The sequence below is a fragment of the Sminthopsis crassicaudata genome, chromosome 1 (genome assembly GCF_048593235.1).
Source record: "Sminthopsis crassicaudata isolate SCR6 chromosome 1, ASM4859323v1, whole genome shotgun sequence".
In the NCBI taxonomy this organism is placed as follows: domain Eukaryota; kingdom Metazoa; phylum Chordata; class Mammalia; order Dasyuromorphia; family Dasyuridae; genus Sminthopsis; species Sminthopsis crassicaudata.
In genome coordinates this window covers 386,357,759-386,373,086 of record NC_133617.1, presented here as the reverse complement: position 1 = coordinate 386,373,086, position 15,328 = coordinate 386,357,759, and the positions used below count along the sequence as shown (strand labels likewise).

Below are 15,328 nucleotides of genomic sequence, written 5' to 3'. Positions count from 1 at the left end.
GATACCCCTCCCATCACTCCTTTCTTTTAAAACAGACCCTATCTGGTCTGGTCATGGCTTTTGCCAAGAAAATACTGTTTTTAAATTGGTCAAATCAAGTCATATGTAATATGTGACTCTTCATTTAAGATTTGGGAAGAAAAAAATTTTGCTATTTTATAGTAGAGCAAAAGTCTTTAGGTTATGAGCTATAGGCATAATAACTTAAAAACTTTAATAACTTACCCCTTCCAAAGGAAACAAAACTATTTTTGTCTGACCCACATTTGAATTAGAATTACTGTTCTGAGTTTCATTTATCTGCTAAGTATTATTCTGAAGGAAAATAGCAAAACCAAAAATTAATAGATTTCACTTCAAGACACTGAGCTGAAAAATGGATATACAAAAATGTCAGATGTTTATATGAGTGTTGCTTCACTGCAAATAAGTGCAGTAAATCATGTCTTCAGTTTTATTATGAAGATTGCTTCTTTCTTGCTGCAGAATAACGGTATGTGTGGTTTTTCTCTTACTGCAGCTCCCAATGCTCTGTGTCTTAAAATGGTTTAAAGCCTTTAGCTTGCTTCGGGGAGTTAGTTCAGTTGGTAAGGAAGGCTTTGCCGGAAGAATTCTTGTAAATGAAGACTTTGCATATAGTTTGGAATCCTGCTGATGGCCCCATTTAATTCCCCCTCCAAAAAAAAAAAAATGGCTTTTAAAAATCAAATTAAATTATTGAAATAACTGTTAATCGCACAGCAGTCATATCCTTCAGTAGTTTGCGTTTGACAGTTATCCATTTCACAGAATTGACTTTAAATTTGATATGTTCAAAATGCTCTAACCCTTGCTGTGGAATCTTTTCTTCAGCAAGTCAAGTATGTGTGTGTGTGTTTTTTTTTCCATCCTTAGCTTATCAGGCCCGGTCCAAAGCCTTCTAGCAGAGGGAATTGATTCCTGTCAGGGGTTGCTGCCAAGACATCGGAAGGATTTTTGACCAAGGTTTTCAAAAGCTCAGTGTCACACCTGCCATGTTGAATAAGGAGGGGTTTTGGATGCATAGTTCTAGCATTTTACTGTCCCTTTTGTGTGTTTTTTTGTTTTTGTTATTTTTTTGTCCTGGTCTCTATCTTTCATAGAATTAAGCGGTGTTCACACTAGCTTTAAAATGGTTGACTGGATTTTATAACCACATTTACTGAAATTCATTTACCTGTTAACTTTAATTAGTAATTTAATTAGTAAATAGTGTGGACACAGCATGTTTTCTAACTGACGATTAACCCCTTATTCATATATATATATATTTTAGAATACATTCACATAGGGTAAGAATTTGCCTTCTGTTTTTGTAAATTAACCTAGTCTCTGTTGTATGTTAACAGGGTGTTAAGCAACAAATGTAATTTTAGTACATACAGTGAACTTTATTAAGGGGTTAATCCATTTGAAATGTAAAATGGGTACAAAAATCCACATAATAAATTTTATTTCAAATTCCCTAAGATATAGCCCTAATTTATTTTGAAATTGCAATAGGTGTCTTGGCATCTTTGGACTTAGATTTATTAGCTAAAAATTTCAAGCTTATTTATGCTGTCCATCAGTGATATATGGAATACTTCTGAACCACAATGTAGAATTAAGATTTTCTGCTTGTGGATTGGGCTGGGGGTGGGGGGAGGTTTTGTATGAATTTGGAATAAATTACAAACAAAAAATTTTAAATTAATAGGAATTAAAATCTACTTTCAATTCTAAGTTTTTATTTTTTTTTTAAAAAAAGATTGCACAGTATCACCTATTTGCACTCTAGTTTTAACCAAGTAAATATATAAGGGACCTTAAAGGCTTTTGGCACATTATGCCTTTTGTTCTTTTCTGTTTTTTACTACTTTCCTGGCTGTGCTTTCCAGTAGTCCCTTTTCCTTTCTCAAAAAGTGGCACAACTATCATTTTGTTCAGTTTATATTCTGGCTCCCAAAATTTGTCTTTACTAGTTTTTCTCTGAATGTCTGTTTACTAATAATTTACCTGAATATCTTAATTTTCATTACATTTGCTTCATAAAATATTTTTTGTGATAATAGTTTATCTTCTGCTTTATATTAAAATGCCACAAACTTTTCATTCCTAGTATTTCTCGACTTTCAAAAGATTCTGAAATTTCTTTTCATCTCATTATTACCTTTTTTACCTTAATCTGGGTTGTAAAAATTAAAGATATCCCAGATTTTATAATAGAATTGATAAAGTGTAGCCTCTTACTTGACACTTAAAATATGCCCAGTATCTTTAAATATTTCTGATTTAAAATCATTTAAAACAATAGTAAATTTTCTAATTGAAAACAGTATTTTAAAAATAAAATAATAACTTTTTTTTTCTTAATCCTATTGCAATGTCCTGCCCTTAACTTGTTACATTAATGATTTTAGTTTTTCTGTGTTGTTTTCTAAATTCCCATTACATTTAGGGGTATATTGCTTAAGCATTATATGTAATCAGTAAGTTATATAATCTAAAGCTTTTCCAAGTGTAACATGTCTTTATACTGGGTTCAACAAACAGTCCCTATGAGTTAGGCTACATTCTACCTTTTAAGTTTGCCAGCCATGCAATTTTTAACAAGACGTAGGGAGGCAGCATTATATAGGGCAAAATTATGGAACTTAGAAATCTGGGACCTCTGGTCTAATCCTTGCCCTGCCGCTTACATTTATGACTTTGGGTAAGGCAGTCTGGCTCTCTTGGCCTCAATTTTATCATCTGTATACAATGAACTTTGATCTCTAAGGTGTTTTTCTACTCTAACATGATGAATACTAGTAAGTCACCAGTTAAGATTTATTTCATTACCAACTGTGGATATTTTTAGATGTATACATTCTTGCATTGAGATATGTTAATTGAATATTGAACTGGCTACCAGTACCATTAAAAAATACATAATTATTTTCATTACTTGAAGTAACTTGTTTTGCCCTGATCTTTAGGTTTTCTTCCCAAAGACTTTTGTGTTCTCCCTCTAGGGTGACAAATACATGATATCATAACCTAGAAATCATTTATTGAATTAAAGTATACAAAATATACTTTCTTTTTTTAGTAAAACACTGTGCTTATTGCTTCCACTTTTTATTATGCTTTTATCACAATAGTACCTGTTTCTCCTTTTCTGCTTTGTATACATCCTCTCCAATTCTACCATGATGTGCTTTATTAAGAATTTTAAAGGGCAGTTCATAATTCCTTTTGCAGTAAGTCAAACTCTCCAGGAAAAATATTTCTTCAACTCTTTTCCTTTATTTAAAATCTTCCTTTTCTATAAATTTCAAAATCTCTTTCAAACCTTGTTCACAATGATTTCCTTTCTGAAATTAGGTCCAAAATAGCCTGTGACCATTTAAGATGATGAGCAAATTCCATAAGTTTGTTGTAAATTCTACTTTATTGAAGTGGATTTTTGTGTTCCCTCTGTCTTGTGTTCTTTGTGCTGGTGCACTGTGTCCAACCATCCTTCCTTTAACATTTAATTTTGGAGGGGATTTATTTTTCTAGAACATTTATTTTAAATCTACACTGTTGCAATAATTACAGTGAAATAATAAAGTGACTGAGAGTTAAACTTCATTTTGCTCTCAACCTTCATATTGGGTTAACATTCTATGAATTCAAAAGAATTTTGCTAAATATATAATCATTGGTTTAAAAGTGCTAGTAAAATCTCAAATGGCATGTGTGACATTGAAGCTACTTTAAGGAAGTGTCTTGCTCACCTGGTCAAACACCCATTCCTCACTGCATTTTGCCAATTCAATCCATTTTAGATGTAACCTCGGGTATGGTGAAAGACCCACCGGACGTCTTGGACAGGCAAAAATGCCTTGACGCTCTGGCTGCTCTACGCCACGCTAAGTGGTTCCAGGTTCGGAACATCATTTTACTTTTTTCTTGTAGCCTTATGAGAGAGTAGTTCAGTTACAGTATGTTTAACTGTATATAAACACTCAAAGGTTGCCTATGGCAATGCTACTTTAAATTAAATGAACGGAAAAATGTTTAACATAGTTCAGTACAGATCTGCTTTATGCAGCTATTGCTGATTTGACAAGAAACTTACATTTTGGGGTGTTTGGTTTTTTTTTTGTGTGTGTGTGGTCATTGAGAAGGCGATGTTGAAAGCTTGACTCGCTCTGGATCACCATATGCTGTGTATTTATATTATATTCCATAAGGCTGCAGAGTACCTTTGCTTTAAATAATGGAATATGTGTTTAAAGCTTTGTGTTTAGTTTTAAGATTTTTTTTTCCTGTTTCTCTAAGTTTATAAGTGTAGGGAGTGAAAGGTGAGGAAGCAGCTGTTTGGTTTAGTGACTTTGCAGTCTTGCAAAGGCACAGTAAAGAAACCAAACAGATTCCCTCAACCTTTCAGTCCCTAGACAAAACTTTTTAGCTCCTTACTTTATTCCCTTTATTTCTAATATAGGCAGATTTTTAATTTACTGTTATAAATGAACATAGGTCAAAGTTCACAGGAGATCAAGAAATATTATTCTTGTATAATCTGTGCACTCTGACTTAAAGTACAGCTTAAAGTACTAACCCTGGCATAAAATACTGCTGTAAATGGCAGCTCATGGAATGAAATTTTGGAGTGATTTATTTCTGTCATTATTGCTGAGCTTCCATTGAACAGTGGTGTTTTAGCTTTTTTCATCAAGGGATATTTTCAATAGTTTCTAGGATTAATTAATTTGATTTTTGTATTGCTCTCAAGGCTAGAGCTAATGGTCTGCAGTCCTGTGTGATTATCATACGTATTCTTCGTGACCTCTGTCAGCGAGTTCCAACTTGGTCTGATTTTCCAAGCTGGGTAAGTTATTTAAAACTTGTGTGCTGTGAAAAAAATGTGTTGGTGATATTACTAATTTTTGAACCTAAAATTAACTTTATTTTACTTTTTATATTTCGTGTCTTAAAAATAGCATACTTTTTTCCCCCTATGAGGGGGTGGGGCGGAAACCAGGAACTTTGATTTTTTTTGTTTTTTGAAAAGAAAAAAAGTTCATTTCTTCTAAAATAATTTACCATCTAAATATAAAGTTGCTAGCTAAACAAACTGTATTATTTCTGAAGAAGATATTTGATAGGTGATTATAAATTTTGTCCTGAACATGCATGGTGTTAGGGTTCCAATAACTTATTTTGAATGATATTTTTGATTGACTGCTTCAGAGTCATTTCATTTACTGATGCCAAATAGCTTTCTATATTACCTAAGATTCAACCATTTTGCTTAAGGTACCATGACCCTTTAAGGCTTTATATTTTATAGTGGCTATTTGGTGGATAATGCTGAAATAGAATTATTTCATATAAAATTTTGCTTTGAGAATGAAACAGTAAAAATTCTATACAACCTTATTTTTGAAAAAAGGAAAAAAAATACTTTTACTATAATATATAGAATTTAAGGATTATTGGAAAGACCTTGGAGGTTATCAATTCCAGCCTGCATCTGAAAACAATCTTCTACAACACATTAAGTTGTCATCAGACCTTTGGTTGAAAGTTTCTAATTGTAAGTGGGGGGAGGAAGGGAGTTGGCAGCAGTGTCTAATCTCCCTGGGGAAATCCATTCATGGAAGTTTTTACTTAAGATAATCCTAAAATTAGTTCTTTGTAACTCCAATTCATTGTTGCTGTTTTTGTTCTCTGGAATAAGAGAGAACTGGTCCAATTGCTCTTTTATGTGACTAGACTTCAAAAATCTAGAGACAATTGTCCTCAGTTCCTCTAACAATCCTCATTGGGCATGAAGCTGAAACTAGCTCATCATCCAACTTATCAATAGCCTTCTGAAACAGGTGGTTGGTTCCCAGGTCCTGAGCACAATCATATGGTTTCACACATTAGAGAGTAAGGGGCCCAAGACCTAAAAGCACTCTGCTTCTTTTCGTGGCAGCCTAAGGTTACATCGACGTTTGACATTATCTCTTCAGCTTCTAGACCTGTGACATGTCCACATTCTTTTCCATTGTGCTTCTATCAGGCTGTAAGCTTTTTTCAACTTCTACTTTGAGTTTGACTCAAAAATATAAGACTTTAAATATTTATCCCAGTTAAATTTAATCTTAGATTCAGCACAGTATTTTAGTGTGTCCTGATCTTTTTCCCTAGTACTGTATTACTTAGCTATTAGCCTTGTCAGCTTCTTGTTTTTGGATGATTAGGTAAGCTGCCATCTATACTTTGATTCATGTCATTGGGGAAAAAAAGCAAAATAGCAGAGCTCCCATGGATTATAGCTCCTTGGAATGCATTTAAAATAGTCATAATTGTACTGCTTAAACACAATAGGTACAATTCAATGCCTACTCTGGTACCTCATATGTAGTAGATACTCAAATAATGTCTTTTGATCTGAATACATTATCAGTGAGTCATAATTAAGGTAAGGGCTTCTTAATTTTCGTGATGTGTTAAGGATTCCTTTATCAAATTAACAGAAACAGTATTTTAAAAATGTTTTTAATAATTATTTCTAATTTTAAAGTCTGTTCTCCAGGCATAAGTAAAAATAAAGAAGGATTAGTTTATGGATATGTGAAATACAAGGAAAACTATGCTAGTTTGGTGATTAATTTCACTTAGTATTCTTCTTTTTAGACCAGATGGTTGACATTTGAGTACAGATGGGTTATTAATTTAAGCTAATATACTTTGCTGATTAATGCAAATGTAAGTCATCAAATAAGTCAACAATCAGCATGAACAATCTGAAGAAGTATCAAAACTTGTTATAAATCACTAGTAAAAATGTTTGGCCTCAATCATAATTAGAAATGAAAGTGGCAGACCATTTTGAGGTCTCTTTCCATCGCAGCACAACCAACAGATTAGGCAAAGTAATAAAAGGCATCAAAACAATGCTGACAGGGTTGCAAAAGAAAAAGTATACTTGTCATTAATGCTTGAATTATAAACTTGAGAAGAATTTTACTCAGACCTGTTGATTTAGTAATTCTATTGAAATATAACTTGAAATTATTGTGAAAAACTAAACCAAAAAAGTCCTTTTCTCAGAAATTTATGTCAGTTATATATGAACTTGTAAAAGAAAATAATCTAGAGGCGGTCTAAATGTCTAATCATAGGGAAAATGGTTGAATAAATAGTGGTACATTAATATATACAATACTATATTGCAGCTAAGACCAAGTATAGGAATGCAGTAGAATCTGAAAATACTTTTATAAAATAAAGCAAAATAGAAAAGGCAGCATATCAAAGCACATTTTAATTACAACCACATGGAGAAAAAAAAGAATAATTGAATGAGAATAAATGGATTAAAAATTCTGGTGGTAATTTAAGAATTGACCAAAAATTAATTTTGTTACTGTATGTAATAAAAATAATTAAAATATAAATTAATGCCTAATTAAGTTTAGCTGTACCAATGTTCATCTTGTTAATAAAACAGTTAATGTTTTAAAATGAAATCAGAAAGTCCAAAGATGGCAGTACCTCTTCCTTTTTCCTATGTTTATTGATGTCACAATCTTATATTTTTAATGATTTAGTATGAGGTGCTATTTTATAATGTCAATATTTTATCTACCATCATGTTTTACCTATTCTAAACATGTAATTCTTTGATTTTAATTTCATTTCTTCTCATAATCTTTTACATTCCAATTAGGCCAAGTTAACATATATTCCAGAGTCTCTAAATTTATAGTGAATTATTACTGAGTTACACTAAATTCTTTTTAGACACTGTACCGAAAAGAAGATATTTTTGAAAGCTAAAATTTCTTATGTGGGCTTTACAGTATTGTTTCATAAGCCAATGAGCTGTGAGTCTAGATGGTTGCTTTTAACAGGCATTATATATACATTTATGCCCTTCATAATAAATAGAAGTTCATGGTTTTTCTTTTCCTCCTTATGCCCTCATATATTTTGTTTAAATAGAAAATCCAGAATCCTATCTTAAAGATTAAATCACAAACTAAAACTTTTAAAGCATGGAGTCATTAAGGTTGATTAATTTTTCCTTATGCCAACCTTGAACTCTTTGTTATCATTCCCATATTATCCTTTCTAACAAATGCTATTAACAACATTGTATAAGAGTGCCTTAATTAGCCTTGCTGGAGAATGAGACTTGTTTCAGGAAATTTTTTGGACTTCTAAAATTCAGCTTTTAAGTAACAAAATATTTGGTTGGCCATTTTTGATGAAAATCTATCTAAAATGTATTGTTAGATACTTTGGCCTCTTTAAACAGTGTACAGCACAATAATTTCACCTTTATTTGATGGTTTAGAGTCATTGTTGTGAATATGTCATTCAGCAAACATTTACTAAATGCTTATTTTTTCAGTCCTTTCAAATTCTAGGGGGGGAGAGGAAGTCAAAAACAGTCCCTGTTCTCAAAGTATTTACATTCTCAAAGAGTAAATAACTAGATACATAGAAGATATAGATGTATGTGAAAGTTAATATCACAGGTTAAAAATTAGCACTTTAATAATTGGGAGTTGAAGGAGGAGAAGGCCAAAAGAGCCTCTGGCAGAAGGTGAAATTTTAACTTGAGTCTTGAAGGAAGCTAGGGAAACAAAGTGAGGGAACTCCAAGGATGGAGGGTAAAGGCAGGAAGCGGAACTAGAGTATTATTTTCAAGGAAACAGCCAGAATAGCCAGACCTAGAAATGAAGAAAGACTGGAAAGGTGGGGAAGGGCAAGTTTATGAAGACTTTTAAATGCCAGCCAGAGGAAAAGGCAAGTAGCAGAGTTGACAGTAGTCACATTTTTATGGAGAAACCATCTTAGCAGTTGTATAATACTTTTATGTTTTATTGATGTTTTAAATTTTTTCTAATAACACTTTAATGTTCTTCTTTCGAATGGAATCCTCCCTCATAACAAAGAAACCAGTTATACAAAATCAACTAACATAACTTTCTAATATGGTTTAGCATTCCACATCTGTAGTCCCCAGTTCCTGTGTTTATAGGAGAAACATAATTGATTTTAAAATAAAACTTAATAGGTACCAAATCGGGGCTTGGGATAGAAATTGAACCCAACATATAGGCACTGACCTTTCCTGGTTCTTGCTGTGTTGCAGGCAGTTGAAGTTGCTAGGTAAATGAAGTCAGGATAAGTGAGGTGACATATTTAATGTTCATTGTTGCTAAATGATTCATCATGTATGCTTTCAAAGCTAGCACTAATCTGAAAGCTAGAAAATCTCAAGTTACAATCATATTCTCGAAATTAATACTTTGTTTTGAAAGTTAGAATGCTTACAAATTTCAAATCACATAAAATAAGGCATAGATTAGTTTGACTTTTATATAATTTGTAATTCTAGATTTTTAATTAGTCCACTTGAATAATAAAAGTGTATATATAGATTTTAAAACCTGTCTTTGACCTGTTACTGTTTTCTTGTACAAACATACTTTTATATAATTGTGGTTACACTGTGAACTTTCCATTTTACTTCTTAAGAGTTCTCCAAGGGCAGGCATTATTTGGTTTTTGTCTTTGTGTTCCCAGTGCCTAACACATAGGAAGTAGATATTTAATAATAGATTTAATTGAATTAGATATTATGAATTATCACTTGAGAAACTATGGTGCAATGCAAAACAACATTAGATTTGGATGCCAAGTACTTGAGATTTTATTGTTAAATTTGTGTTTTAGTTCTTCCTAATTGGGCAAGGTAATCTCTTTGTGTAGGGTTACTTCATTTATAAAATGAAAGTAGATATACAATCTTTCCAGATTTGAAGCTATTCTCTTTTATGTATATTATTTTTGTCACTTAAAATGGCAGTGTATTATTGTATTAAGAGAACTATAATCTCCCTAGACATTCTTCAACTTTGGGACATTTGGATTGTTTCCAATTGTTTGCTGTTATATATTTAACTGTTGTTTTGTACATACTTTTTTAAATTTAACTTTTTTTTTCCATTTTAAATTCTCCTCATTCCTTCATTCCCCTACCCAAAGAGAAAGCAAGAAGAAAAAATAGAATTTGTTACAAATATGCATAGATATGCATAGATATGCAAAAGAACTTAACATATCAGCCAAGTGTTCAGGGGAAGAAAGACTTCACAATTCTATCCACTGAGCTTTCTCATTGCTCTCATTTAGTAGTACTGGTCACTTACTTTTTGGAAAAGTAATTTATTAAAAATTAAGGCATAAAAGATCATTTCCAAGATAGGCATTTATAGTTGCCACTAGAAGAGTGATATCATAGATCTAGTTGTGCCTCAAATAAAAATTACAGTTTTGTTGTTTATAAACAAAGGGGGAGAACCTTATAATCATTAACTTAAAAGGATCAGAATATTACATTATGAAAATGTGCTTGAGTTCTTCAAAAGCTATTTAGATGAAATAATTTGAGCCTTTAAAATTAGAAAATTTTCATGCACTTTCACTATAAAACTTACAGATGGATTTGTGATCTTCTCATGTGGATATTTCTTCAACCAGCTTAGGTCACAATTCATATCTCATGTTGTATGAGTTTTGTCTTTTATTTTTCCATATATTCTCTGTTGAGTCTTGAGTCACATCTGTAGCTTTTGGTAATTGTGAATGCTAATTTATTTTATAAATAGTTGCCACAAATGATTTCAAAATTTTATTTACTTTTGTAAATGCAAACTGCAATGAGTTTAGAATGTAAGTTGATGCTTATGTTTTCTTTATACTAGTTTAATTTTAGTCTTCTAGCACTTTTCATTTTTTATTGACAAAATTGTATTTTCATTAGCATCAGTAAAACAGCATTGCAATTTTTTTGGCGTTAACTATTAAAACATTAAAATTTTTTTTAGGCTATGGAGTTACTAGTAGAAAAAGCAATCAGTAGTGCTTCTGGACCTCAGAGTCCTGGGGATGCATTGAGAAGAGTTTTTGAGTGCATTTCTTCAGGAATTATTCTTAAAGGCAAGTTACACTTAATCGATTTTTTTTTTAATCTTATAGCTATAATCTTAGAGGACTGAATAATTTTTAAAAGGTAATGAATATATTTAATTGGTAATGTTCTACAGGTGGTCCTGGACTTCTAGATCCCTGCGAAAAGGACCCATTTGATACACTGGCTACAATGACTGACCAACAACGGGAAGATATTACTTCTAGTGCCCAGGTAATATTAATATTTCTTATAATGGAAGTTTTATAGCCAACTAGCTGTAAGGGACTAGGATCATATAGCTTGTAAATATCTGAGCTCGCATTTAGCCTAGGTTTTTCTGACTCCCAGATCCAATTGAAATTGCCTTCTACCCCATACTATTGAACTATTAGATTGTCCTGGGGATTTCTGCCATTTCACTGGCATTGATGAGATCATTGGATATTATCACTTGGCTAGAATATAATATAGATCTGTTTTTAGATGTGAAATGCCATTAGTAAAATGGAGTGACATTAAATGGTCTCCTAAGGTTTTTCCTGGTTCTATGTGATCCTAGGTAAGTGACCTTAGTTTGTCCAATTTGAGGTCATATGTAATTTAAAGGGGGGGAGGGCTTAAACTTTGTATTTTACTTGTTACAGACTCTAGGTTTTTAGAATGAGTTCTTCTTACTACACTATCCATAAGATTTAAAAGTTTTCTTACACAGGATAAGGGTATATGCTTTGTGCTTAATAGGGAATTTCATACAGTATCTGTTTTCATATGACAGTTTTATAAATCCACATATTAATAAACCTATTATTTCAAGTTTAAAGATTAGCTCTAATTTTCTAATCTGCTAAATTTAGCTGGACTGCTGTGCTTAAATAAGTGTAGCACAGAGGTGTCAAACATATTAAGATGCCATTGCATGCATGTAGGAAGAGGAGATAAATCAGCTTACGATTTTAGTTAGAATTTTTGTTCAGTGTCAGATTCCTTGCTGGCTTGGGGGGAGAAGGAGGGAGAAAATTTTGGAATATAAAAGTCTTTACAAAAATAATTGTTGACCTTTACATGTATTTGGAAAAATAATATACTATTGAAAATTAGAATTTTTAAATTTAAATTGAATTCAATTTTATTTAAATTGCAAATTAGAAAGGAGTATCACAAATTAAGACTGTAAAATCATAATTTTGAAGTAATATCAAAGGAAATTATTTTATCTAGCCTAGTAAAAAAAGCTAAACACGTGCTGTTTTCCATTACCTTGAAAAAAACAAGGCTAAAATATCTTAAACAATGGCAGAAAAAAACTCATTAGGAAAAACAGATTTGTTCAGAGTGAAGGTCGTGAAATATTGGAATGGAAGGTTGTTGAATTTCCAAAAATGTTTTTAGTAATAAATGAGATTGTTTTTATAATCTTCCTCCAGTACTAATATTCAACAAAATCATTCGAAACATGACTAGAATGAATTTGACAGTTTAACCTAGGCATGAAGCAGTAGAGCATTGGTTATATATAAAGCTATTTGTTAATGAAACCATGGAAATGTATTATTGGTGTTTTTTTGTTTTTTGTTTTTTTTTTTTTTTTTGTTTTGTTTTGTTTTGTTTTTTTTAATGAAAAATAAATTTTTTATTCATATATGTAAAGTTAATTATGGTTTGTTGTTTTTTTTTTTTTTAGTAAATACATTCTTTTTTCTATTTTATTTTTTAATTTTCAATAGTATTTTATTTTCCAAGTATATGTAAACATAAAGTTTTTAATATTCATTTTTATAAGACGTTAGCATTCCAAATTTTTCTCCCTCCCTCTTTCTTCCCCAAGACAGTAAATAGTCTGATGTATTTTTTTTTTTTAAATAACATTATCCTTTGTATTCATTTTTCCAAATTTTCCCCTCTGTCCCTAGATGACAGGCAATCCCATACATTTTACATGTGTTACAGTATAACCTAGATACAATATATGTGTGAAAATCCAATTTTCTTGTTGCACGATGAGTATTAGATTTTGAAGGTATAAGTAACCTGGGTAGATAGACAGTAGTGCTAACAATTTACATTCACTTCCCAGTGTTCCTTCTCTGGGTGTAGTTGTTTCTGTCCATCATTGATCAACTGGAAGTGAGTTGGATCTTCTTTATGTTGAAGATATCCACTTCCATCAGAATATGATGTATTTTTAAATATTTCCATAGTAAAGTTAATATTTGGATTTAACCAAGTCTGATTGAGTAAATTAATTGGGTGATATTTTTTCTTAAATATATAAATATGCCGGCCTTTGAAACTTGGTGGGTTTGAAGATGAGTCTTGTTATAGAAAAGTAGTGATACTTTGCAAGGGGGGGGGGTTGGGATTTTTAGTAATGTTTAGGTTGTTTGTTTAGTTTTTTTCTTTCTTCAACTGCACTCCACAATGGCTCTTTCTCTTAACAGTTTGCTCTAAGACTCCTTGCATTCCGTCAGATACACAAAGTTCTAGGTATGGATCCTTTGCCTCAAATGAACCAGCGCTTCAATATCCACAACAACAGAAAACGAAGAAGGGACAGTGATGGAGTCGATGGATTTGAAGCTGAAGGAAAAAAAGACAAAAAAGATTATGATAACTTTTAAAAAGTTTTTGTAAATCTTCAGTGTTAAAAAAAAAAACAAAAAACAAAACAAAACGGTGTGCCCAGTTGTTGGCTGTTTTTCATTCATAATAATGTCTACTTTGAAATGCTTTTCAAAAAGTTAGAGGGTTAATTTTATGGAAAGAACCAGGTGTTTCTGTGAATTTAAAAACTTTTAACGAATGTACAGTGTTAGGTATTTTATGAATGGAAAGACACCAAAAATATTTGTACTCAAAATGGGGGGGAGGGCTGGTAAAATATAAGTTTAGTTCAGATTTTTGCCATTATTTTACTCTTACTTTACTAGCTACTTCTTAGAGATTCCCCCCATCTCTGTGTCTTTTATTAACTAATGCATTGTCTTCTTAAATCTTAACTGTATTTAATGCAGCATCCGTGCTTCTGTTGCTACATGTATTTTGATATTTTTATTTAGAGGTTTTGTTTGCTCTTTGACACTAGTTGTAAGTTACTTTGTGTTATAGGTAATATACAGCTCCCCTCTCCCCTTAATATTTTACAGCAGAACTTTTTTTTGTAAAGTGAGACTGCAGAATTTTTTTTGTTTGTTTGTTTCTTTTGTTGTTGTTCTATATGTGAAGGATTACAACACAAAAAAAGTTACCTGCCATTTAAGTGCTCAGAAATGAATATTTCTGCAGATCTTGTGGCATTTGTCTCTTTAGTGTGATATAAAGGTGTAATTAAGACAGATTTCTGTTATTCTAATCAAGTTTGCTGTTAGTTGTGCATTAGCAGTATAAAAGCTAATATATACCGTATGGTCTTGCAACAGTTTTAAAGCATCTGCATAATTGATAATAAAAGTGCATGACATTTTTGTTTTTAATAGACGGACTTTAAAAACTATCATTTTAGGTTTATTGCGTAGATCTTTGTACAATTGACTTTTGACATAGCAAGGCCAAAAAATAACTTTCTGAACATTTTCTTTTGTGCATGTTGAAAGGGCATTTTCACATTTAAGTGGGCTAACATATTTTCAAAGAACTTTATCAGTGTGGACTAACACCAATAATTAGCCCTTAATTATGATGGAATTTTCTCTTATTGGTGCCTGTGAGGTTATTCTAGCAGCTATTTCACTATAACGCAGTTCAGTGATTTCCTCCCTCATGCCCCAATAATTTGCAGGCTGTTAAAGTAAGGTTGATAAAATATTTATTGGACAAAAAAAAGTAAGATTTTTATCAAAGAAAAACCCAGAAAATTATTTGATATGGCCATCTTATATGCTTATGTCACCTTCAAAAAGCTAAATATTTTAGCAGTGGTGTAATGAAAGTGACATCGGATTGTTGATGTATGCGCTGGTACACAGGTGTCATTTTGTTGTCACAGCACTACAGTGAAATACGCAAATAAAAACTTAAATTCATTTAATGAGTTAAATTCATTATATGTTAGAACTGAAACTTTAGTAGCTCTGTTTGTTCTATACTATCTAGGTCAAGCTATATTAAAACTCAAGAATTGGCATTCACCCAATATTCTATTTCTAGCTAATAGTATTCTTGGAATGTTTTTTAAAATTAGTTATTAATACTGGAGATTTCTGAATCTTTGTTTTATTATTTAGGCTTGATTTTGATATTTGATTTTAGATTTGAGGCTGCCCCAAATTTTTTGAGAGGCTGAACAGTCTAATGGGGGGAAAACACTAGACAAGAAGTTGACTCAATTTCTAGTCTAGACACATCCACAAATTAGCTGAATAACCATGGATACTTCTTCACTTG

At 31.6% G+C, this 15,328-nt stretch overlaps 1 protein-coding gene across 1 annotated transcript in view; it reads left to right on the top strand.

Annotated features, from left to right (window-relative positions):
* Nucleotides 1-14,967, top strand: part of ZFR (zinc finger RNA binding protein) — a 66,409-nt gene extending 51,442 nt beyond the window's left edge. The window contains 5 exon segments of the mRNA XM_074279486.1: nucleotides 3,813-3,910; nucleotides 4,763-4,858; nucleotides 10,863-10,974; nucleotides 11,082-11,179; nucleotides 13,387-14,967. Of these exon segments, the coding sequence (XP_074135587.1) occupies nucleotides 3,813-3,910; nucleotides 4,763-4,858; nucleotides 10,863-10,974; nucleotides 11,082-11,179; nucleotides 13,387-13,566 (584 nt within the window). The 3' untranslated portion in view covers nucleotides 13,567-14,967.
* The last annotated feature ends 361 nt before the right edge of the window (nucleotides 14,968-15,328 follow it).